The sequence below is a fragment of the Vanacampus margaritifer genome, chromosome 13 (genome assembly GCF_051991255.1).
Source record: "Vanacampus margaritifer isolate UIUO_Vmar chromosome 13, RoL_Vmar_1.0, whole genome shotgun sequence".
Classification (NCBI taxonomy): Eukaryota; Metazoa; Chordata; class Actinopteri; order Syngnathiformes; family Syngnathidae; genus Vanacampus; species Vanacampus margaritifer.
The window spans coordinates 20657686-20681421 of NC_135444.1; the positions used below are offsets into that span (position 1 = coordinate 20657686).

General features: G+C 40.1%; 1 protein-coding gene across 3 annotated transcripts in view; it reads left to right on the top strand.

Moving 5' to 3' along the window:
• nhsa (Nance-Horan syndrome a (congenital cataracts and dental anomalies)) overlaps positions 1 to 23736 on the top strand; it is a 63635-nt gene that overhangs the window by 35915 nt on the left and 3984 nt on the right. Inside the window, exons 1-7 of one of the 3 annotated variants that reach the window (XM_077584393.1) lie at positions 9944 to 10125; positions 13258 to 13404; positions 14531 to 14664; positions 15223 to 15285; positions 18157 to 18355; positions 20245 to 20379; positions 21268 to 23568. In XM_077584393.1, coding sequence (XP_077440519.1) covers positions 13368 to 13404; positions 14531 to 14664; positions 15223 to 15285; positions 18157 to 18355; positions 20245 to 20379; positions 21268 to 23568 — 2869 coding nt within the window. In that variant the 5' untranslated portion in view covers positions 9944 to 10125; positions 13258 to 13367. Of the gene's footprint in view, positions 1 to 9943; positions 10126 to 13257; positions 13405 to 14530; positions 14665 to 15222; positions 15286 to 18156; positions 18356 to 20244; positions 20380 to 21267; positions 23569 to 23736 lie in introns of those variants that run through there. The other 2 variants (XM_077584391.1, XM_077584392.1) reach the window with 2 other exon arrangements.

Sequence of the window (23736 nt, forward strand, 5' to 3'; positions counted from 1 at the left end):
ACAATTTCTCATATATTTTTTTTCTTTCTCATTGTGTTGTATGTAAACGACTACATTAGCTTGCCGCCCTCGCATCCTGAAGGTCTTTTTGGATGGTTTTACGACTGGTCCGAAACTCCCCACAGGTGCTCCGAGCGAACGAGTGCAGCTCGTTTGTTATGATAGCGTCTTCCTGAAACGGAGCCATTGTTTAGCACGTGCGCGCTTTAGACGGGAAATCTATGGAAGCGTTTCCACTTGGGAGACTCCGGAACGGCTGATAACAGCCCCCGCCCCGGCTCAGGGCCGTTTATTATCTCGCAGAAATGTTTTCACCGTGTGATTTATTGAAGTGAAGTTTGCCTCAGTGGGATTTGACTGGTGAGAACGCCACAACTGGGTGGCTCCCCTCACCCCCCAACCCCCCCCCCACCCCCCTTTTTTTCCGACAGTGCTATTAGTCTGGTGGGCGTCGGCATAAACTTGTTAAAACAAACTTTTGAAAGTAAGCCGTAGTTCTCAGTCTTTCTCTTGCACAGCTCTCCGAATGAGAAGCCAAGCGTGTTTGCTTCAAGCTGTTTATTTGTCACTGCCAGGTGAAGGATAATATGAAGCAAAAAAAGAGTCTGAAACATCGCATATTCAAAAACTCAAACGTTCCAGCAAATCGTATTTTAGCAAAAATCTGCTAGGTTAATGCTAACATTAAATGTAAAATGTCATACAGGCTAATGGAAGTTAGCATTGTTGTCACTGTAATTTAAACTTGATTGATTTACACAATTTAAACAAATAAAACTTAATTTAATTAACTATAATTTTAATAAAACTTAAATTAATTGTGTTTGAAAATGACTAGGAAGTGTTCTTAGAAAAAAAATAATATATGTAATTAATTTAATAAATTGGCATTTAATACATTGGCACTATATGACTTTATATGAATGTCGATTTGATGAAAGTCTTAGCAACAAAATAAATTTTAAAAAAGCAATATGTAACACGGCCTTATTGTACACACTAATACAATAGCACACATTAGCAGTATCAGCAATATTTTATATTAATATTATTATATATTAATTCCGTCCGTCCGTCTTCTTCCGCTTATCCGGGGTCGGGTCGCGGGGGCAGCAGCTTTAGCAGGGAAGCCCACACTTCCCTCTCCCCAGCCACTTCAGCCAGCTCATCCGACGGGACCCCAAGGCGTTCCCAGGACAGCCGAGAGACATAGTCTCTCCAGCGTGTCCTGGTCGTCCCCGGGGCCTCCTGTCGGTAGGACATGCCCGGAACACCTCCCCAGGGAGGCGTCCAGGAGGCATCCGAACCAGATGCCCGAGCCACCTCAACATATATTAATTAATTAAGAAAAAAAACAAGCACATATACTGTGGATAAAACATCTTCAAACAATTAAAACAGAAGAGAATTAAATGAATATTTAAACACCAAAACATTGGGCCAACAAAAGGCCATTAGCATGTAATGCGAAACACCATAGATGAGCTAACGCAAATTAGCATGTGCGCTATATTGCGTATATTCTTAAGCCGAACACCCCAAATTTTCAACCAAACTGTACTCTTAATTTTCTGTGATAGATTGTTGATGTTATCTTTTACTTAGCAGTACGGTTCAGTCTTATCGTCTTGGACGACGTGATTGACAGCAATATCGTCATCTCTGGTCGGGATCAATGACTTTTTAATCACGTTTACACATTTCGTCGGCGTTGCCGTGTTTTCTTAGGTCGCACCCCGTCGACTTTAACGCTGATTTGTGGTACCTTTCAGCCTCATCCATCTTTGCTGTTTGCTTTTTCTCTGTCGTGTTAACACCAGAGGTTCGTTTCCCACATCTTGTTCTTGGTTTGAGAACGTTCTTTTCATGCCTCGTCCCCAGGACCGCTGATTTTGACCGTTCGCGGTTAATTAACTGAAATGAATCAGGTTGCGACTTGTAACGCTATGTCAGGTATTTAAGGTCACGATTTGGTTTGGTATAAGAAGGGAAGGTGTCAAACAAAACTGCTTAACTTTAGCTTCATTTACATGGCTTGTCTTCTTTTTAGTAAAGTCAAACAAAAGTTTGTCTTCTTTTTTCGGGAAAGTACAAGGTTAATAGTTTGTCTTTTTGTAAGGAATTGCAAAATCTGTCGTTTGTCTTCTTTTCAAGGAAACTACAACAAAGTGTTTCTTCTTTTTCAGAAAGTTTAACATTCGCCTTTTTCAAAATAGTTCAACATCAGTAGTTTTCTTTCTTTCGAGGAAAGTACGTGACAACTGTCTTCTTTTCAGATAAGCGCAATATCAATAGTTTTTTTCATTGTCTTTTTCGGGAAGTTCTACTGGACTTCAATGTTTTAACTTATTTTTAGGAAAGTGCGATATTAATAGCTAATGACTTCTTTTTAGGAAATGAACACTTTCAGCTTGCGCCAGCCTCAGGCTGAGCTCCACTGGGTTTGTTTACAGACAAAACGTGTCAATAGACAAACTATTGATGTTGCACTTTCCTAAAAAGAGAATACTTTAAGCCCTTTTACATAATTGCTTATTTAGTTTTAATCTATCTGTGTGCATTGTGTAATTTATTAGAGCCTAATAATTTATTTGTTGGAGAATTTACTTATCAGATTTTTTTTTTTTTTACATTACAAAAATCTATTCCTGTTTACACCAAAGATCAGCAATTTTATGTTTTGCATTTTGTAATAAAAAAAAAATAATAATAAATAAATAAAATTAAAAAAAATAAAATAAATATATATATATATATATATATATATATATTATTTTTATTTATTTATTTATTTTCAACCCCTTTTTTTTTCCCAAGTATGCGTTTCTCGTACAGTAGTCGTCACGGGTGGCACGACATCCCTAATTCTGGCGTTACCCATCATTACGCCAACATTCCTTAGGCGAGGAAGTCGCGAGGGGCAGGAGAGAGAAAACAGGAATAGCGAGCGCTTTGGTCTGACCGCTTTGCGCTGCACTCGGACCACACGCGGGCCCCCGCAGGCCGACTTCCTCCATTTTACTGAGCAACTCTTCAGGGACGGAGACAAGTGAGAAACAATCCAGAACGTGTCAGAGATTAGCAAGAGGTGACGATTTGGGCTTCCGGCCTCACCGCATATGGAGAAAGATAAGCGGTGTCATATCGTTAGCCCATTGAAATAATGGCTGAAGGGTTTTTTTTCAGTTTTTTCACGAAAAACTGAACCAAATCAGGGGTAGAATTGAATCATCTGTTGAATTGAGGTTGGAGCCGATTTTAGCAGAGGTGGTCAGCATCCAGAGTGACGTATAAGGCAAAACATATACACTTTTGTCAAAACATGATTTAGGCTTGTATTTCAAGAAGGTGACGTTCCCAAGCATTCCCGAATGTCTTATTGTTTGAGAGCCGCAAAAAAAAACAACTGCAATTTTTGTTGTTTTGTATGATTATATGCCCAAACAAACTCAAACTGGAAAGTACAACTGGGGTAGTAAACATCATTTGTGCAACATCAAGAGTGTGTCTTGCTAGTGCAAAGTTGATCGATTGTCTTCTTTTTAGGAAAGTGGAATACGAATATTTCTCTACTTGTGTGACATCAAAACTGTCTGCTTGACTTCTTTTCAGGAAAGTGTGACATAAATACCATAGTTTGTCTTCGTTTTAGCAAAGTGTGACATCACTGCTGTAGTTTGTCACCTTTTTAGCAAAATGTGACATCACTACTGTAGTTTGTCTTGTTTTTAGGAAAGTGTGACATCAATATTGTCAGCTTGTCTTCTTTTTATGAAAGTGTGGCATCGATACTGTCCGTTTGTCTTCTTTTTATGAAATGGGGCATCAATCCTTGTCTTCTTTTTAGGAAAGTGAGACATCACTACTGTAGTTTGTCATCTTTTTAACAAAGTGTGACATCAATAGTGTCAGTCTTCTTTTTATGAAAGTGTGACATCAATATTGCCGGCTTGTCTTCTTTTTATGAAAGTGTGGCATCAATACTGTCCGTTTGTCTTCTTTTTAGGAAAATGTGATATTACTACTGTCGTTTGCCATCTTCTTCTTTTTAACAAAGTGTGACATCAATAGTCAGTCTTCTTTTTATGAAAGTGTGACATCAATATTGCCAGCTTGTCTTCTTTTTATGAAAGTTTGGCATCAATACTGTCCGTTTGTCTTCTTTTTATGAAATGGGGCATCAATCCTTGTCTTCTTTTTAGGAAAGTGAGACATCACTACTGTAGTTTGTCATCTTTTTAACAAAGTGTGACATCAATAGTCAGTCTTCTTTTTATGAAAGTGTGACATCAATATTGCCAGCTTGTCTTCTTTTTATGAAAGTGTGGCATCAATACTGTCCGTTTGTCGTCTTTTTATGAAATGGGGCATCAATCCTTGTCTTCTTTTTAGGAAAGTGAGACATCACTACTGTAGTTTGTCATCTTTTTAACAAAGTGTGACATCAATAGTCAGTCTTCTTTTTATGAAAGTGTGACATCAATATTGCCAGCTTGTCTTCTTTTTATGAAAGTGTGGCATCAATACTGTCCGTTTGTCTTCTTTTTTAGGAAAATGTGATATCACTACTGTAGTTTGCCATCTTCTTTTTTTTTTTTTTTTGCAAAGTGTGACATCAATATGCCCGACAGCCACTCCTGCCCTGCCTGGTGCCAAAAGTTTACAAAATTGTGGTTTCTAATGATCAATGCTACGAATGCAGCAGTCTCTACGGTACATCCGTCCTCGCCGTCATCCGCCACCCTGTTAAGACCTCTTCTTCCCATCATGCCGTGGGATATTTGCGCAGCTTAAGAAGACATTCCCACAAGCGGGTCACCGGCCGTGCCCCGGGCCTGACTGCGGTGTGTTTCATTTATAGCTTCTCCGCCGCTCCGGCTCAAGTTTGCCGGTCATTGTGTCTCTGCGAACCGCAAAGACGTCCCCTCCTCGCTCGCTCGCTCGTTGTCTGCATTTTTTTCCTCTGGCTTTCACGCTCCGTCTGCTGGCCCGGCGCAAACCAGCGTCAGACATTTTTATATATGAGGCCGTCTTCGCTGTCCGTCCGTCCACCTGAGACACTTTTGTTGACACGGAGGCCATCAGTCAAATGTTTCTGTAGGCTCCGTTCGACAAGACAGACTTGTGACCTCTCACCTATTCAAGGGGTTCTGATGAATGAGCTTCTCTTTAGTCAGGAGCTGCGTTTTCTTCTTCTTCTTCTTCTTTCCAAGTCTGAAAACATTGCGCAATCACATGAATCTCCCCTTTCACACGACAGCGCTACCTTGACTTGCAAGTTCAATTCATTCAAAGCGTTGTAATGCGATTTCTTCAAATGACATATCAGTTTTCCTCACTGAAATGTTGTGAATGTGTTCCAGCACCCAAAAAAAAATAAAAAATAGCACCACCGCTTATTTTTCTGCTTCCACAACAGCCACTTTTTAGTGTACAACATCAAAATGGGCCAAGCTAGAGTTGCTGGACTTCAAGCTCCCGTTCCGTAGCGGACCTTCCACATAGCCCAAGCGAGCCAGTGGTGTTAATTCCGCCAGCCTCTGAGCCTTTTTTTCCGGAAATGAAAGCTGCCAGTCAGCACCGATGAACAAAGAGCAGCCGCCGACCAATCACGCGTGGGCCTCGCCAGTTTATTACAGACGATGACGCGCACGTTTAGACCACCACGCCTTCCGGAATGGCCTCACCTTGCCTTCACCTGGAGCTTTGATGTGGGAGAGGAGGTGGGCGGCGTTGACCTCTGTCTTGCAATGCGATGCTGGGAACTGGAAAAAGAGGGGGGGGGGGTGAGCGGGGTGGAGACGGTGTGTCTGACGCCGCTGCTAAAGCTGTAATCAAGCAGCGCTTTGCTTCCTCAACACAAGCTACTTCATCACCTGCCTGACAGGTGGAAAGGACTCGGGTGGGAGTCAAGTGACGACGCTTGGTTCGTGGCTGCTGTTTTCTTGAATGATGCAGTTGAAGTAGAGCTTAGGCGATTAAATTATGATTAGTTGAGCTCAGATTTGTACCAAAGATCCACATTAGCGCATTCGCTATTCGTATTGACATTAGCCACTAAATGACCCAAAAGGTTCACATTTTTTTTTAGTTTAAAATAGTTTGCTTGAACCTCTAGAATTCCATGTCGTACCTTGGCCAACGACTAAACAAAGCATGTTTTCTCTATTTGGTCACACTTTAAATCTACGTTGCTATTAGCTTCATCTTAGCTAGCGCTAAGCTAGTTCAGGTACAGCGTCCCTTTCGTTTGTTGCTAGCGTAATGTTAGCATAGCCAACAGCGAGGTGTGATCCGGCCAAATATTCCCGTTGCTAGGGACGATGTTAGCCTGTAGGCTAATAATTGTCATAGTTGTGTTAATCTTTTGCATTTTTTTTTTTAATTTCCAATTCCAATACTTCATATGTTAATAAAATGTTGAAGTACTGTTTAGCTTTCAGTACACTGTTTGAAAACTGGTGTTTTAAAAATAGTATTAAAAAAACGTAAGTACAATAAATGACATCGGACATCTATTATTTATTTATTTATTTTCTATCCATATCGCCCAATTTGGTTGAAGATTGCTGGTTTGACAGTTTACCATGGTTTTAAAAAGTCACGGTTTCAATAACTGCTTTTTGGGGGGCTTTTAAGCAGGGCACAATATAATTGGCTGCTTGCAAAGTTGAGTAAACAAACCGTCCCTTTGAAGGAAACTGAATCAAATGAACGGTTTTTCTTCTCCTTCTCGGTGAGCAGAGGGCAGGGGTGGGCAGTTACGCATGGAGGAGGAAGAGACGAAGCAAAACGAAAGAGATATTGCAAACACCGATGCTCTTTTTGCTCTATGGCTTCATATGAATTTTCCTAAAAAAAATCAATAAATAAATGGTGCAGTGGGTACTAGTTAGCCCCAAGGACAACACGAGTAGCCAAAGTATATGAAGATGGGACATTGTGACTTCCTAAGAAGAATTTAAATTTGTAATTTATTTATTTTATTTATTGATTTATTTAAACTCAAAATGATACATGTTTCTTCAGTGCCAAATATTCTATATTTTGTATATTAAAAATAAAATGGATCACATCCAATGGGAAAAAATATTAAGATTTTTTTTTAAATCATTTTAGAGCTGTCATTTTAATATCACAGTTATCATACTGTCCAAATCTAATATCAGCCCATGCTTAATACTCATAACAATCCATAGAAAGGAGATTGTAAACTTATATATTTTTTTCTCCCCCTCTAAGAATATTTTCCATTTTTTGTTTGACACGTGCCCGCTGCCACGCTTCCGGAACTCCTCATGACGCTCCAAAAAAAGTGTGTGACGCCTGTTTACGCAGCCGCTTCGTATTACGGCAACCCGCCGTCCCTGCATTGACTTTCCGTGGCGAAAACCTCAACTTCGCCGCTCACTTTCTCGCCGACCGGACAGTTTTTCCCCCCCGGAGATTTGGGAAAGACCGCTCCACGGATATGTCATACGACGCCTCCAATCTGTGACATGCTTGGAAACATTTTCTATGTCAAGCGCACATTCCTTCCCTTGAGTGTGTTGCGGATGGGAACCAGTGTGTTTAATAACGCTGTAACACATTCATGCGGCTTTCGATTTCACTCACAAACAAGAAGTCGACATGTGGAAACACATTTGGGTTGCGGTGGATTTGATTAGTACACAATAGTCGTGTGTGTGTGGAGGGGTGTGTAGAATTAATCTCCTCGCACGTGCGGTCGTAACTACATCAATATGGGTGATGAAATGTCGACTAGCAGTCATTAGAATTTTGATACATGCACAGGATAGGCCAATCATCATCTAACTTTAACGCCAAGCTCCGCCCACATTTGATGGCTAACGTTAATCAAATTTTGATTAAAGTTTGTAAAAGTGCGTAAAATATCTGCTACGTTGATGCTGTTAATGGCCGCACTTTGCCCGAGCTTCCCACAGGAAATTCGGAAGTCTTGTAAATGGAGTGCCTCAGGGCTCATATATTGTCCCACTCTTTCTTCCAGGAACTGATTTCCCTAGCCTGCAGTCGTGTTCACTGCTGCCTGGGCAGAGGAATTGCGGTCCGTTACGACCGCCAATCATCTACTAAAGCCGCGTGAAAAAGCATTAGCGTGACTTTACACGCACGCCGACGGGCTCGTAAATATCCGCTTGAAGATATGTACTGCGCAGATGGGGTAGGAAAGGGGAGCCTTCACGCCCTTTTATGCAACCTCGTCGCTAAAGAAGTCAAACTGGATGACATCACAGCGTCAATAGTTACGAGAAAAATAATCTACATGGGACGGGAAGTTACGACAACAGGAGTATTAAATAGTTTTTTTCATGGTTGAGCTCTCCTGTTGTTTGTTTCTTAACGGCGTTCATGGGTCAATGTGACCCGTTCATATGTTTAAGCATCAAAAAATATCACATAACGCAAATTCAATGTTTTTAATATTTAAAAAACTTAAAGTAAATTTTTTTTTTTTTTACTAGATTTTCCAAACGGGTCAATTTGACCCACAACATAATTAGTTAATAAACATAATAACATGTACATGAACTTTAATGAGAAAATGTACGTTTTTAATTAAAAATGTCTAAATAATATTTTAGTAAAAAAAAAAAATAATAATTCTAGATTTTCCAAACGGGTCAATTTGACCCACAACATAATTAGTTAATAAACATAATAACATGTACATGAACTTTAATGAGAAAATGTACGTTTTTAATCAAAAATGTCTAAATAATATTTTAGTAAAAAAAATAAAAATAATTCTAGATTTTCCAAACGGGTCAATTTGACCCACAACATAATTAGTTAATAAACATAATAACATGTACATGAACTTTAATGAGAAAATGTAAGTTTTTAATTAAAAATGTCTAAATAATATTTTAGTAAAAAAAATATAAAAAATTCTAGATTTTCCAAACGGGTCAATTTGACCCACAACATAATTAGTTAATAAACATAATAACATGTACATGAACTTTAATGAGAAAATGTAAGTTTTTAATTAAAAATGTCTAAATAATATTTTAGTAAAAAAAATAAAAAAAATTCTAGATTTTCCAAACGTTTCAATTTGACCCACAACATAATTAGTTAATAAACATAATAACATGTACATGAACTTTAATGAGAAAATGTAAGTTTTTAATTAAAAATGTCTAAATAATATTTTAGTAAAAAAAATAAAAATAATTCTAGATTTTCCAAACGGGTCAATTTGACCCACAACATAATTAGTTAATAAACATAATAACATGTACATAAACTTTAATGAGAAAATGTAAGTTTTTAATTAAAAATGTCTAAATAATATTTTAGTAAAAAAAATAAAAATAATTCTAGATTTTCCAAACGGGTCAATTTGACCCACAACATAATTAGTTAATAAACATAATAACATGTACATGAACTTTAATGAGAAAATGTACATTTTTAATTAAAAATGTCTAAATAATATTTTAGTAAAAAAAATAAAAATAATTCTAGATTTTCCAAACGGGTCAATTTGACCCACAACATAATTAGTTAATAAACATAATAACATGTACATGAACTTTAATGAGAAAATGTAAGTTTTTAATTAAAAATGTCTAAATAATATTTTAGTAAAAAAAATAAAAATAATTCTAGATTTTCCAAACGGGTCAATTTGACCCACAACATAATTAGTTAATAAACATAATAACATGTACATGAACTTTAATGAGAAAATATACGTTTTTAATTAAAAATGTCTAAATAATATTTTAGTTAAAAAAATAAAAATATTTCTAGATTTCCAAACGGGTCAATTTGACCCACAACATAAATAGTTAATAAACATAAAAACATATACATGAACTTTAATAAGAAAATGAGGGCGGTTAACGTCGACATAGTTTTCGAGAAGCGAAAGGCTCGTCATCATCCTCGATGGGTCGGCTGTGAGCTCAGAGCGGATTAGCGGGTCAGCGGGGTATTATTGTTATTATTCCGCCAGACTCTGCCGCTCTTTGTGTTTCACTAATCAGACCTCCGAAAGACTTTCACTAGTCGCCGGCGCGCTTCGGGAAAAAATAAACGGAAGTCTGGATGAATATCATTAATATTTGGTTCGTTAGCGCCTGGGCTCAGGTGAGTCATCCGTCGTCAGCGTTGACGTTTAAGCGCATTCGGGCAAGTGACGTATACGCAATTGGATTGCGCAAGATGACGTCATTTTTGGAGGAAGGAGAGATTTGGCGAAAGCGAATTAATTAGTTTCTTCTGAACATACTTTTGGCAAACTGCTCATTTTAGCGCTTTCAGATTTCTCTTGAAATGTAAAGTGCATTACAAATACAATTTATTATTATTATTATTTAAAAAAATTTTTTTGTTTTTTTCAGTAACAAAACGTTTTGCATATTAAATATAATTAAATTATATTTTAATACTAAAAAAAAATATTTAAAAAATGTAATAAAAATACTGTACATAAAGTGGCCCTAAGTAATTCACAGGCTTGAGTTTTTGATAAACTTTCTCCCAAATTGGCCAAAAGTTGAACAAATATCAATCTAATGATCATGTTGACTCTTGGTCGCATCATTGTGACTGATTCCCGCCACTAACCAAACCTTTGGTGGTCCTCCGTCGCGGTGCGAGCGCCGTTTGGATTAACTCCTGTAAACAGATTATGGAGGGTGAGGTCGGGGGAGGAGCGGCAGCAGATGTTGAGCATTGTTGAGTTTGGGGGAGGTCACATGGGAGGGGAGGGGCGGGGCGGTGGGGGTGGGGGTGTCTTCATCCAGCCCAGGAGGTGCACTGGAGTTCAAAGCCGGACTCCGACCTCGAGGTAATTGCGAGGCGCGTACCTCTCATTAATTTTTTTTTTTGCCAAGACGACATGTTGTGTGCGAGTGTGCGTTTACGCCGAGCGTGGCTCCTTTTTTTTTTTTTTCCCAGGCCGTCAGGCAAAAATGGTCGGTGTGTGACGGTGTCGGGAGGTTTGGCTTGGCTCCCGGCGGAGCAAATTACAAGGCTGAGGCGCAGGCTTGCGTCCCGCCTCCTCCTTGTGGCCTGGAGGTCTCGTCCTGACTGCTATGCAAATGAGGAGGAGGAGCCAGGATTGGCTGATGGGGTCACGGTGCTGATGATTTGTGACGCATTTCTGCAAGTGGGCGAGTGGCTAGCACATGCAAAGCACTATTTTTGTCCCAAAAAAGAGCCTCAATGCACTTCGACATACTGTAGTTCCTTGGTACCAAGATATCAAAAGATGGCAACAAAGCACTACTTTTGTCTAAATGAAGCTATTCGACTCACTTCAACATACAGTACTTTAGGTCCTTGACACCAGAATGCCATAAGATGGTGGCAAAGCACTACTTTTGGCTAATTAAAGCTCTTCAACTCAATTCCACACAGTTCCTTGGTACAAAGATGCCCTAAATTGCTGGCAAAGCACTACTTTTGGCTAAATTAAGCTCTTCAACTGACTTCAACACAGTTCCTTGTTACCAAGATGCCATAAGTTGGTGGCAAAGCACTACTTTTGTCTAAATAAAGCGCTCAACAGACTTCAACATACAGTATTTTAGGATTTTGACACCAGGATGCCATAGGATGGTGGCAAAGCACTACTTTTGGCTAAATGACGCTCTCAACTGCCTTCAGCGTGGTTCTTTAATACTAAATTAGTGGCAAAGCCCTACTTTTGGCTAATCAATGTTCTTCAACTCACTTCAACACAGTTCCTTGGTACAAAGATGCCCTAAATTGGTGGCAAAACACTACTTTTAGCTAAATGAAGCTCTTAATTGACTACAATGTGGTTCCTTAATACTAAGATGCCATAAATTGGTGGCAAAGCCCTACTCTTGGCTAAATGAAGCTCTTCAACTCACTTCAACACAGTTCCTTGGTACAAAGATGCCCTAAATTGGTGGCAAAGCACTACTTTTGGCTAAATTAAGCTCTTCAACTGACTTCAACACAGTTCCTTGTTACCAAGATGCCATAAATTGGTGGCAAAGCACTGCTTTTGTCTAAATAAAGCGCTCAACAGACTTCAACATACAGTATTTTAGGTTTTTGACACCAGGATGCCATAGGATGGTGGCAAAGCACTACTTTTGGCTAAATGACGCTCTCAACTGCCTTCAGCGTGGTTCTTTAATACTAAATTAGTGGCAAAGCACTACTTTTGGCTAATCAATGTTCTTCAACTCACTTCAACACAGTTCCTTGGTACAAAGATGCCCTAAATTGGTGGCAAAACACTACTTTTAGCTAAATGAAGCTCTTAATTGACTACAATGTGGTTCCTTAATACTAAGATGCCATAAATTGGTGGCAAAGCCCTACTTTTGGCTAAATGAAGCTCGTCAACTCACTTCAACACTAGTTCCTTAATACCAAGATGCCATAAGTTGGTGGCAAAGCACTACTTTTGTCTAAATGAAGATCCTTAATTCACTTCCAAACTCAATGACAAACTGCAAATAAGTATTGTTTGCAGTATATATTTTTTTAAACAAACTGAATTTGGAATCAGAGGTGATAGAAAATATTCACTCATTCATTCTCTTATGTGACAGATGTGCTGAGTCTGTCCCAGCTGTTTTGGGGCGAAAGGCAGAATGCACCCTAAACTGGTCGTAAGGAATTTGGTGTTTGTAATATCTGTCAAAAAGTGAAGAAAATGTGCAACTTTGGCGCGTTTCTTTTTAAGCAAGAGACATCTTAATTGCGGTCAAGAGTTCAAGCAGGTGATTTGTCGCCAACACGTTTATTTTAGCCGCCTCCTCCATTTGCTGGAGAACAGCTGACCATAAAAGCTGACAGAAACCTTTCAGGATGTCACGCTTTTCATGACTCACTCGGCTCAACGTTGGACTTTCTGTCAAAGTGGAAGTAAAGAGCACACAGGGGCTGCTAGCTTGTTGTGAAAATCGCACACGCCGATCGCCAGAGTGGGGTCAAAAGGTCAAATCCCAGCATGGAGGCCTGCTACAATGTAACAATAACAACATCACAGGACTGGTCACGTGAGCGGTCACATGACGAGTGTTAGTTCAAGTGTCACGCTCGCTTTTACAGCACACAAGAAACAAAAACAGGAGACTCAAACCAGCAATTCACGTAGTTCACACACTGACCTATTGGAGGCAGTGTTGCACCACTGAGCAAACGGAAAGCAAAATTAAAAATGGCTGTGGTGTGTAAGAAAAACCACGACATTACCTGAACATTTTATTGATCTTATTTGTATTGTTTCTGCAGCTGTGTCTGACCTGGACGTGGAGAGCAAGCTGACGCGTCACTTCCGGTCTCCCTGGCACAAGCAGCGGAATCTCCTGCGCCCGGCCACGCGCCCGCCATGCCTGCAAGACATGCACAAGGACGCCGACCTCTGGCACATGCGCACAGGTAACATTCAATTACAAGGCTCATGACCAGCTGGTCTTTGGTGCCCCCTAACGGACACGTTGCTGTACAGCTGCCGTTACAGGACGCTCCAAAAAAAAAACCAAAAAAACAAAATAAAAACGCATATTTAACGTTATTGTAAGCCAGTAGACAACATTAGAACTCATTTTAAATATAGAAAATTAAACATACAAAAAAGCTCTTTAAAATGATGGTTAAATTAAAATGTATTGCATGCATTAATTAATTAAACAATGTTGATTAAAAAATGTAACTAAATAAATTTATTTTATTATTATTATTATTATTATTATTATTTTAAGTGAAATTGTAACGTTAAATACAAATATATATATATATATAAAATCTTTTATGATATTTTAGATTTTGTAATACTTGTGTATTTTGTCTTTTATTTCTGTATGTCATGGATTTTTGCCCAATTTTGTTTGATATTTTTGATATGTTTTCTAATATTTTTGTGGTATTTGTCTAATAGTCTTGTATAATCTTCTTAATTTTTTTTTTTCTCTGATATTTTTGTATTTTTTTCCTCATAATTTGTTTAATATTCTATATTCCTTACTAATGCTTTATGAAATATTTATCGATTTAGTCTCTAACATTAGTGTATTTTGTCTAATGGTCTTTTGTTTCAATATTTTGTATCATTTATATTATATATTTAGTAATATTTTTGCCAACTAATTTTTTAACTTTAAATATTTTCTTTTTCAAATTCACTTTTCATAATATTTGTGTATTTTTGTCTAATTTTGTCTCATACTTTGTATTGTTTTCTAATATTTTTGTCTAATATTTCAAATTTTTTGTGTATTTATTTTTTGCTATGTATTTTTCATCAAAATTTTTAATTTTCTTTTGTCTAACAGTTTACATTTTTCTTTTCGAAGACAAAAAGGGAAATTAAATGCGATAATAATGTGATATATGTAACATTTTAATGTAATAATAATAAAAAAAACTCATGTGTATGCAGTATAGAAGGAAAAAGATGATGTTGGGTGCAAGCAGTTGTGGCTGCACAAAAACAAATAAATAAACACAAAAGCCAAAAAATAAAAAATAAAATTGCTATTCGTTTTGGTGTGTTTATTGTTTGCAGACAGTCAGAGGCGGCGCTCGTCCAGCAGGGAGCGCCGAGTGACCGTCTCCATCTCGGCACTGCCGCCCATGCCCATGTACCCATCCACGCCCAACGCCACCAGGAAAGCGAGGAAGGGGCTGCGCTTGACAGCGGTGAGACCACACACACACACACACACACCACAAATTTTGTGGTTTCTTCGTTGGCCATTTGTATTCACCTCCATTCCTTTTTCTTTTTTTTTAAAGCTGTGTTAGTGCTCCCTCTGCTGGCTGTAGAAAGATTACAGTACAGTGGTGCCTTGACTGACAAACACTCACTTCATTGCAGCCCCCGGAAAACACCGACAATAATTAAATAAATAAATAAATAATGGCTTGTATCTTGAAAAACTTGTAAATCAATTATATTTATGTCAAAGTGCCACTGTATAAGGAAAAAAAATCATTCTTCCAAACCAGCTTCTTGTGCAAATGTTAGTTAAGAACTTTCGGCATTAAAAGAAGCAAAAAAGTCTTATAAGTAACCGACAATGGCAACGAACAAGCTGAAAAAAGTGAGCAAAATGCAGCAAGGCCTTTGTGTTCCAATCACCTCCTCTGTGTTGTCACTTTTTATGTGCGTGTCGTCACAAATGTTCATTGTCTTCATTTTGTGTTTTTGTTTGTTTGTACCTCTTTTTTGTTGTTGTTATTGTTGGTTTAATTTAGTACCCCAGCTCCCGCCCGTCCTCCCCCACCGAATGTTGCCACTTCTCCCCTTGGAACAGAAAGGTAACACACAACACCCCCATCCTTGCACCCCTTACTCGCTGTCCTCTCACTTCCTTTCTCATCATCATCATCTTCATTTTTTTGAATACACTCCCTTAAAAAAAGGATGGGAAAAGCCACACCAATTGATTTTTTTTGTTACGCTGAAAATCTGGCACAAAAAAAAAATCTGAAAATGAGGTAAAAATAAGAAAGAAATTACAGAATTATGACAAAAACATAAAAATCTGACAAATTTAGACAGAATTATGCAAACTCGGATAAAATGACAGAAAATGGACTAAACATTGACACAAATGATAAAAACAGATTTTAAAAAGTCACACAAAAACAAACAAATATAACATCTGACAAAAATTAAAGGAATTGGGGGTAAATGCAGCAGAAAAAAACTGACAAAAAATGGACAAATGACAAAAACTTTTTTTTTTAAATTAAAAATAAAATCAGGGGAAAAAACAGCCAAAAGCATGACAAAAAATTTGGGGGGAAGGAAAAAAATACATTTAAAAAACTAACAAAAAAATCTGACAAGATTTTGAAAAATAATAAAACAAACTTGAACAAAATGACCAAAAATGGATTGATGACAAAAACTAAAATGATAATTTTTAAAAAATAAAAAATAAAAAATCAGGGAATAAAACAGCCAAAAGCATGACTAAAAGTATTTATTTTATTTTTTGAAAAAGGAAAAAAATACATTTCAAAAACTGATATATTCTGACCTAAAACCCCTACCAAAAATCGGACAAAATGTTGAAAAATAATGACACAAAATGACCAAAAATGGATTGATGACAAAAACTAAAATAATAATAATAATAATATAAGAAGAAAGATAGCAATAATTATAATAACAATAATAATAATAATAATAATAATAATAATAATAATAATAATAATAATAAATTGGGGGGGGCAGCCAAAAGCATGACAAAAAGTAAAAAAAAAAAATACATTTAAACAAATCCGATATAATCTGACCAAAAAAAAAAAATAACTACAAAAATTCTAGGCAGTAGGTTTTTGCATGTTTTGGTGCATGTGTTAAGGGAGACAAATATATGGTTGACTGTGAAATTTTGTGGCGCATGAAGGCATGCCGGCCGCCCACTTCCTGTCCTCTCTGCTGTCCCTCCTCCTCCTCCTCCTCCTTCATCGTCGTCCAATCGGCCGCAGTCGCTCCCCGTCTGACTTGTTTCCAGTCGGGAGAAGTTTCCAAGGAGATCTTTTGTTGAGTGTGGGGGTTTTGTCCTTTGTGCGTGGGTGTCGTCGGGAAGCACAAAAGTGTGTGTGTGTGTGTGTGTGTGTGTGTGTGTGTGTGTGTGTGGGCGGGGGGGGCAGCGCTGGCGTTGAATCGTGGGGGTGGCGGCCGGACGGGGGGGGGGGTTAGGGGGGGGGTTGGGGCAGTGAGAAACGCTCGGACCCGACGGGACAGCTCCCCACGTTGGCTCTCCAGGTAAACGCTCGGAAATGCCAGAAAAGAAGCCTTCTGATTGGCTGGACTGCGAAGGTGCCAGATGGGCACAGCGTGACTGACGTGCTGCCGCAACATATTTCCTTCCCTTTTACAATACTATTTTTGCATTTTAGCCAAATATTTTTCTTCTTTTCTTAAAATTGTTGTAATTAGTGCAACATTTTGTGTATTTAAAAAAAAAAAAAATTCTAGTAGGAGGAAGGTGGGGAGTTTCTGGTGGTGTTGCAGATGGTCTTAGTGTGACTAAGACATTCCACAGCTGCATGTTGCCATGACAAATGAGCGCTTGTGGCATGTTGTTAGCGTGTTAGCCAAGGAAGCGTGTTCAACATCCGGCGGACAGACTGCAAATGCTGGAGTTTTCCCATCCACACGCTTAATTCATGTATGAAATCTGTGAAAAGTGAAAAGCTCCATTGTTTGGATTTGGAAGCAAGTATAAAAGGAGGGTAACGTTCGTCTAAAACACAATGACTTATGCAACCATTCTTTACTTTAATGACACATGAGGTGTAGGTAGCGGTTTACTTTTTTTTTTTTACCCCCTTCTACATAGTTTTTCAGGTAATATTTTTGTGGAATTAAGTCAATTAATTTCCTCATATTTGTCAATTTTAAGAAAATCATAGTGATTATTATGTATTTGTATTTTTTCTCATATTTTTCTTTTTCATTTAATGTTTGCATATGTTTATTTTGTAATGGTTTTATCTAGCATGTTTATATTTTTTTTTTTCTCATATTTTTCCATTTAATAGTTTTTGATTGTTTGTGTCATTTTGTTATTATTTTTTAACTTAGTTTGAAAAAAAAAAATCCTTCGTACTTTTAATCACATTTTGTCTTTTTGCCCTATTTTTCATTTAATATTTTTGAGTTTTCAATTTGAAAATAATATTTTCCAATATTTTTATCATACATTTAAAATTTTGTCCTATTTGTTTGTTTGTTTTCTTTTACTAATAGATTTTTAATATTTGTCCAATCTTTTTGTATTTCACCCTAATATTCCTCCCAAATTTTAATATATGTATATTTTTAGCCCCCAAAAATTTTCTCTCACATTTTTTACGTTTTCCCTTCTAATGTTTTAATATTTTTGGATTTTCTTGTAATATTTTAATACTTCCCATGTGAGACATTTGTACATTTGAAGCCGATTGTCAAATTTCCCGTCTTGGGCGGTCGCCATGTTCTACTGAGCAGCCAGAACAGAAACATCAGAAATTCCAACATTGCGATTTTAAAGTTGGACTTTTGAGCTTCCGCTGTTTTTCCGATTCTTTCGATTTGCCTGCCGGGCATGCTCGCCGTTTCCGTCTTTTTACTCGAATCCGTTTATGACCACAAACCCCGAAAACTTTATTGACATGCGGTTGTGTTGGCAGGCGACCTCCTCTGACCCCGACTCGGTGGCGTTGGCGTCCCCCGGTCATCGCTCCAAACTGCTGCCGGTCTCCAACACGCCGAGCACCTTGGACAAGCAGACCAACTGGTCGCGAGCGCTGCCGCTGCCCACGCCGGAGGAGAGGATGAAATGCCACTCGCGGGTGGTCGCGTCCTCCGTCATCCCCATTAACGTCACCGGTAAAAAAAAACTTCTCATGCTTTGATTTTGCTCATTTTGGTTTTAAAATTCAGCCCTGGCTACCTGTTTCAAACCACGCTTGAAACGGAACAGGAAGTCGGCCATTTTGTTTGCAGCTATCATTTCTGTTTGAGTAGCAAGCCAAGGAAAAATGGAAGAAAAGAAAAAAAATAGCCCCACCCTCCAGCTTCACCGATAGAATTGAAATTTGGTGGACAATGGCCCAAAGTGAAAAGGACGTCGGCCATTTTGTTTGAAGCTATCATTCCTGTTTGAGTAGCAAGCTGAGGAAAAATGGAAGAAAAGAAAAAAAATAGCCCCAGCCTCCAGGTTCACTGATAGAATTTAAATTTGATGGACAGTGCCCAAAAGTGAACAGGAAGTCGGCCATTTTGTTTGAAGCTATCATTTCTGTGTGTGTAGCATGCCGAGGAAAATTGGGAGGGAAAAATAGCCCCAACCTCCAGTTTCACCGATAGAATTGAAATTTGATGGACAGTGCCCAAAAGTGAAAAGGACGTCGGCCATTTTGTTTGAAGCTATCATTCCTGTTTGAGTAGTAAGCCGAGGAAAAATGGAAGAAAGGAAAAAAAATAGCCCCAGCTTCCTGTTTCACTGACAAAATTGAAATTTGGTGGACAGTGGCCAAAAGTGAAAAGTACGTCGGCCATTTTGATTCTAAGCTGACAGTTTCTCCCTCTCAAGAAGCAGTTTAGCATTTTGGGAAAGTTTCGCATGTGTCCGCTAACAGTCCCGTGATGACTTGCGCTGCAAATTCCGCGGTTAAATATAATAATTGCGCCACGCGGGCTGCACCACTTCACAATGCGCTGTCTGTAAACGTCCCCAACCTTGAAGAAAGAAAAAAAAAACAGTTGCACAATTAACTGCAGCAGCGACGGATGAAGTGACGATGAGTCTGAGCTTTTGTGCGAGCTCTCGAGCGCTCGGGGCTCGGCTTTGTGGCGCCACAAAGCGGCGTGATGGCGTGACACCAATGCCAATTAGTTGCAACCAAATGCGACCGCTTATTGACTCTCACTTGCTCCGATGGGGGACTCGCACCCGCCCCGGCTTGAAAGAATCAACATTGTTAGCAAAGAGGGGGGATCGCCATGGCGCTCCATCACATGATCGCAATCATGACCAAGGAAGAAAGGCGGAAAAATCGAAAGAAATTCAGTTGGCTTATTTGGAATTATGCGTGATAAACTTGTTTATTGTTTGGGGTATGTTTTTTTCTTTCTTCTACAATGACTTATTTACAAGTATTTAAAAAATACTGTTTTATTTTTATTTTTAATTTCTGTTTTATATGTATTATATATATATATATATATATATACACATCTTTTTTTATCTAATTATGTATTTTTAATTGTTTTTCTAGATGTTTTTAAAGTTTATTTAAACTATGATACTTTATTAATATAATATTTAATAATGCTGGTTTTGAAATAGTTTTTAAAATAGATATATTATATATTTTTTTATATTTTATTTTAAAAAAATTATATAAATTACATTTGTAGGTATAAAAAAAAAAATATATTGTGATTTATTTCTGTAATATTTTACTATGTATTTTTTAATCATTAAATTTCTTCTATACACACACATGTACATATATATTTAATTTCTTACTCAAAATATTTTTTTATTAAACACAATTACTCATCCATCCATTTTCTTTTTGCCAAAATGTGACGTTGTTGGCGATCCTGTTGTTTCAATTTCGTCAAGTGAGATGTCACGAACTCTTCTCCTTTTTTTTTAAGTAGACAGCGTGGGAGCGTGTCCCCCTCGACAAAGCCCCCTCACACATCTGCCCCGCCCGTCGTACACCCCCCCTCCCCCTCCTGATCCTCCTCCCTCTCTATTTTTGCAGGCGTGAGCTTCGACAGAGACGCCAGTGTGCGCTGCTCGCTGGTCCACTCGCATTCGCTGCTGCAGCGCAGGAGGAAGCTGAGGAGGCGCAGGACGGTGGCCGGCATCCCCCGGCAGCTGCAGGACTTCGCCTTAGGTATGTTCTCTCGCACGTACGCAACACCTCGATGGCTCATTGTGCATTCCTTTGACTTTTTAATCCGTTGGAGATTGTGGAACAGCTGTTTATAACGGCACATACGTTCCAGCACAACCCATGATAAAGACAGTTGATATTTGACTTTATTTGTCATCATTTAATCCACTTTATTTTGATGTATTCAAAGAATACTTTTACTAAATAGAAATTTTAGATTTAGTTCTTCTAAAGATTGTACTGTTTATTTTTCCTATTTTTTGTTTTATTTATTAATATAATAAGTGTGTGTTTATTTTATTTTATCTTATAAAACATTATTTTTTTGTAATCAGTTGGTTTTTGAAGTGCATTTTTATTTTCATTTTATTAATATTTGCAATTCTTTAATTATATTATAAAACATTGATTGTTTTTAGAATTGTATTATTTGTTTATTCATTTATTTTATTCCTATGAAACTATCATTCACTCTATAAAATGTTTTTTTAAATTTAATTTTCATTTTATTAATTCCATTTAAATTCTTTACATTACATTTACATACAAAACATTACATTTTTAGAAAGTATTTTTTAAATTGATATTTTTGCTGTATTATAATGAAAACATTTTAATTTTTTTGGTTCCACCTTTGTCATTTTATTTATTTTTATTATTTTATTATTTCTATTTATTCTTTCTTTTTTATTCAACCATATTTTTATTTTTGTGCTTCGTCATTAATCATTTAAAAAAAATTAAGTTTCTTTTAACTCTAAACTCTCATTTTTATTTTTTATGCAAATAACATCCAAACAATTTTTTTCCTTAACTTCGTCTTTTGGACTTTTCCTACGAAGCGCTTGGTTGTGTGTAATTGTTTGTGGGTTTCTTTTGTCCCCCCAGACTCTGACGACTCACCCGGCTCCGGCGAACGCGGCGTGATCGTCCACGTCAGCCCGTCCAGCGAGGACCTGGCAAGCCATCTGCTCACCCGAGACTCAGGTTGCCAAACCGAGGACTTCCTGATCTCGGTGGGGCCTTCCAGCAGGAGAATCCGGGCCCAGCGTGGCCACCAGGGGGTGGCGCTGTGCCTCTCTCAGTCAGCGGGCGACATCATCGCCCTGCGGGACTACCCCGACGACGACGTGTTCGCCTCCCGGCTGCAGACGCGCAGCCTCCCCCGAGATGGTGGGCGGGCCAGGCCGGACGACGACGAGGATGAGGCGGAGCTTTCCACTTTCAACGGCGAGGAGGAGCTGATCCTGAAGGACGAGGAGGAAAGCGCCGACGAGCGGGCCGGGTCGGAGCAGCTGTCAAGGACCCCCGAGCGGAGCTGGGTAGAGCGGGCCCGCTCGCAGCTGCCCCGCATGGCCGACATGGGAAGCTGCGACATGTCGTCCAGCTCGGACACGTTCAGCAGCCCCGTGCACTCCGTGTCGGCCGCCGGGGTTCTGGGGGGCGCCGTGGACCACAAGGACGAGCACCAGTCCTCCAGCGGGAACTGGAGCGGCAGCAGCTCCACGTGCCCCTCGCAGACCTCGGAGACCGTCGCCCCGGGCACGTCGCCGCTGGCTCGCTGCGACTCCGAGCTCTCCCTGAACGCCGGCGCCGTGGACCACCCCGGCTTCACGCTGGATCCCTTTGCCGGGCTCCGGACCCAGAGGGCGGGCTCCTTCTCCTCCACGGCTATGGACATCTTAGAGGAAGCCGGTGCCCCCGAGGAGGGCGAGTGGAACTACTCGCACCAGGATCCCGCACGCCGGCCCCAGGACTTCAGCCCCGAGCTCGGCAGGGAGGCCGAGAGCAGTCTGGGCTGCCCGAGCTTCACCAGCATGGCCACGTGCGAGAGCAGCTTCTCCGACAAGCCCCCCTCGGAAAAAGCCGACACGGTTTCGCACTACTCTGAGGACACGGAAGGTTACTACACTTCCATGCACTTTGACTGCGGGCTGAAAGGCAGCAGGAGCTTCACCTACATCTACTCGGACCACGGTACCCTGGGCCGACGCTGTCTTTCTTTGAGGAAACCAAAGGCTAAACCGTGCCCACCCAGGCGCAGCTCATCGCTCCGGACGATCCACAACGAGGGTGTCGTCCCAATTCTCAAGGAACCAAAGCTGCCCCTGTCAAAGGAGAAAAACCTGCAGCTGGTTTTGTCCAGCTCGTCGGGTTGCATCACCAAAGAACCCCCCGGTATCTGGGGGGTGGGGGAGGGATCTTTCGAGCTGCCCGATTTGGGCGTCTTCAGTGCCACAGACGCGCATTCCTTCAAAGACGAGGGCGTGGTCCAGGCCGACTATGCGGACCTGTGGCTCCTGAACGACTTGAAATCCAGCGACCCTTACCGCTCTTTGTCCAACTCCAGCACGGCCACCGGCACCACGGTGGTGGAGTGCGTCAAGTCGCAGGACAGCTCCGAGTCGCAGGCGTCCCAGTCGGGCTCCAGGTCCACCACGCCCTCGCTGACCCCGGCCGAGGGCGACTTCAAGCTGGCGGGCCTGGCCAGCCCCTCCAGCGGCTACTCCAGCCAATCCGAGACCCCGACTTCCGTCTTACCCGCCGCCTTTTTCCCCGGCCCGCTGTCGCCGTCCAACGCAAAGCGGAAACCCAAAGTACCGGAAAGGAAGTCGTCGCTTACCCCCAAGCGGGATCCCGAGTTGCCCATCGCCCCCTCGTCGCACCTGGATTTAAGTGCCTTTCGCTGCGTCGACGACGACGACCGGGTGCCGATCCAAAACTCGGCCAAAGCCGGGATACCGAACGGACCTTCCCTGAGCATCACCCCCGCCGCGCTGCACGCCGTCCAGCTGCGATCCATCCCCAAAGAACCAGACCCAAGTCCTCATGACGACAACTGTTCCACCGTCGACGCCGGCAACGTAGTTGACACATCACAACTTGCTCGGCAACACTCGGACGACCTCCAGCTGGCGCTCCCTTCCAACGAGGAGCTTGTCAACGGCGAGACCGCCACAGAGTCGTCCCCGCCGCCGCCGCCGGATGAGGAAGTAGAGGAAGACGCAAAGACTTCCTTCCCGCCACCTGCTGAAGATCTCTGCCCCCCAACGCCAAGTCCACCCGTCGGTCTGGACCAAACGCCGGTCGCCGGTTCGGGATGCGATGAAGGAAACCAAGACGCAGAGTCAGCAGGGAATCCGGCGGGAAAAGAGGAAGAATCCGCCACTGAGGACAACCTGAACAAAGGTACGGGAAAGGTCTTGTATGATTTTAGGCAGGAGAAAATTATATACAATAATCCTACTAAATTTATATTTAAAATAGATAAATATAAATGTTTATCTAGAAAATATGACTATATATTTTAAAAATATATTTTTTAATTTTACTACTTTTTTCTTATGTAAAATATAG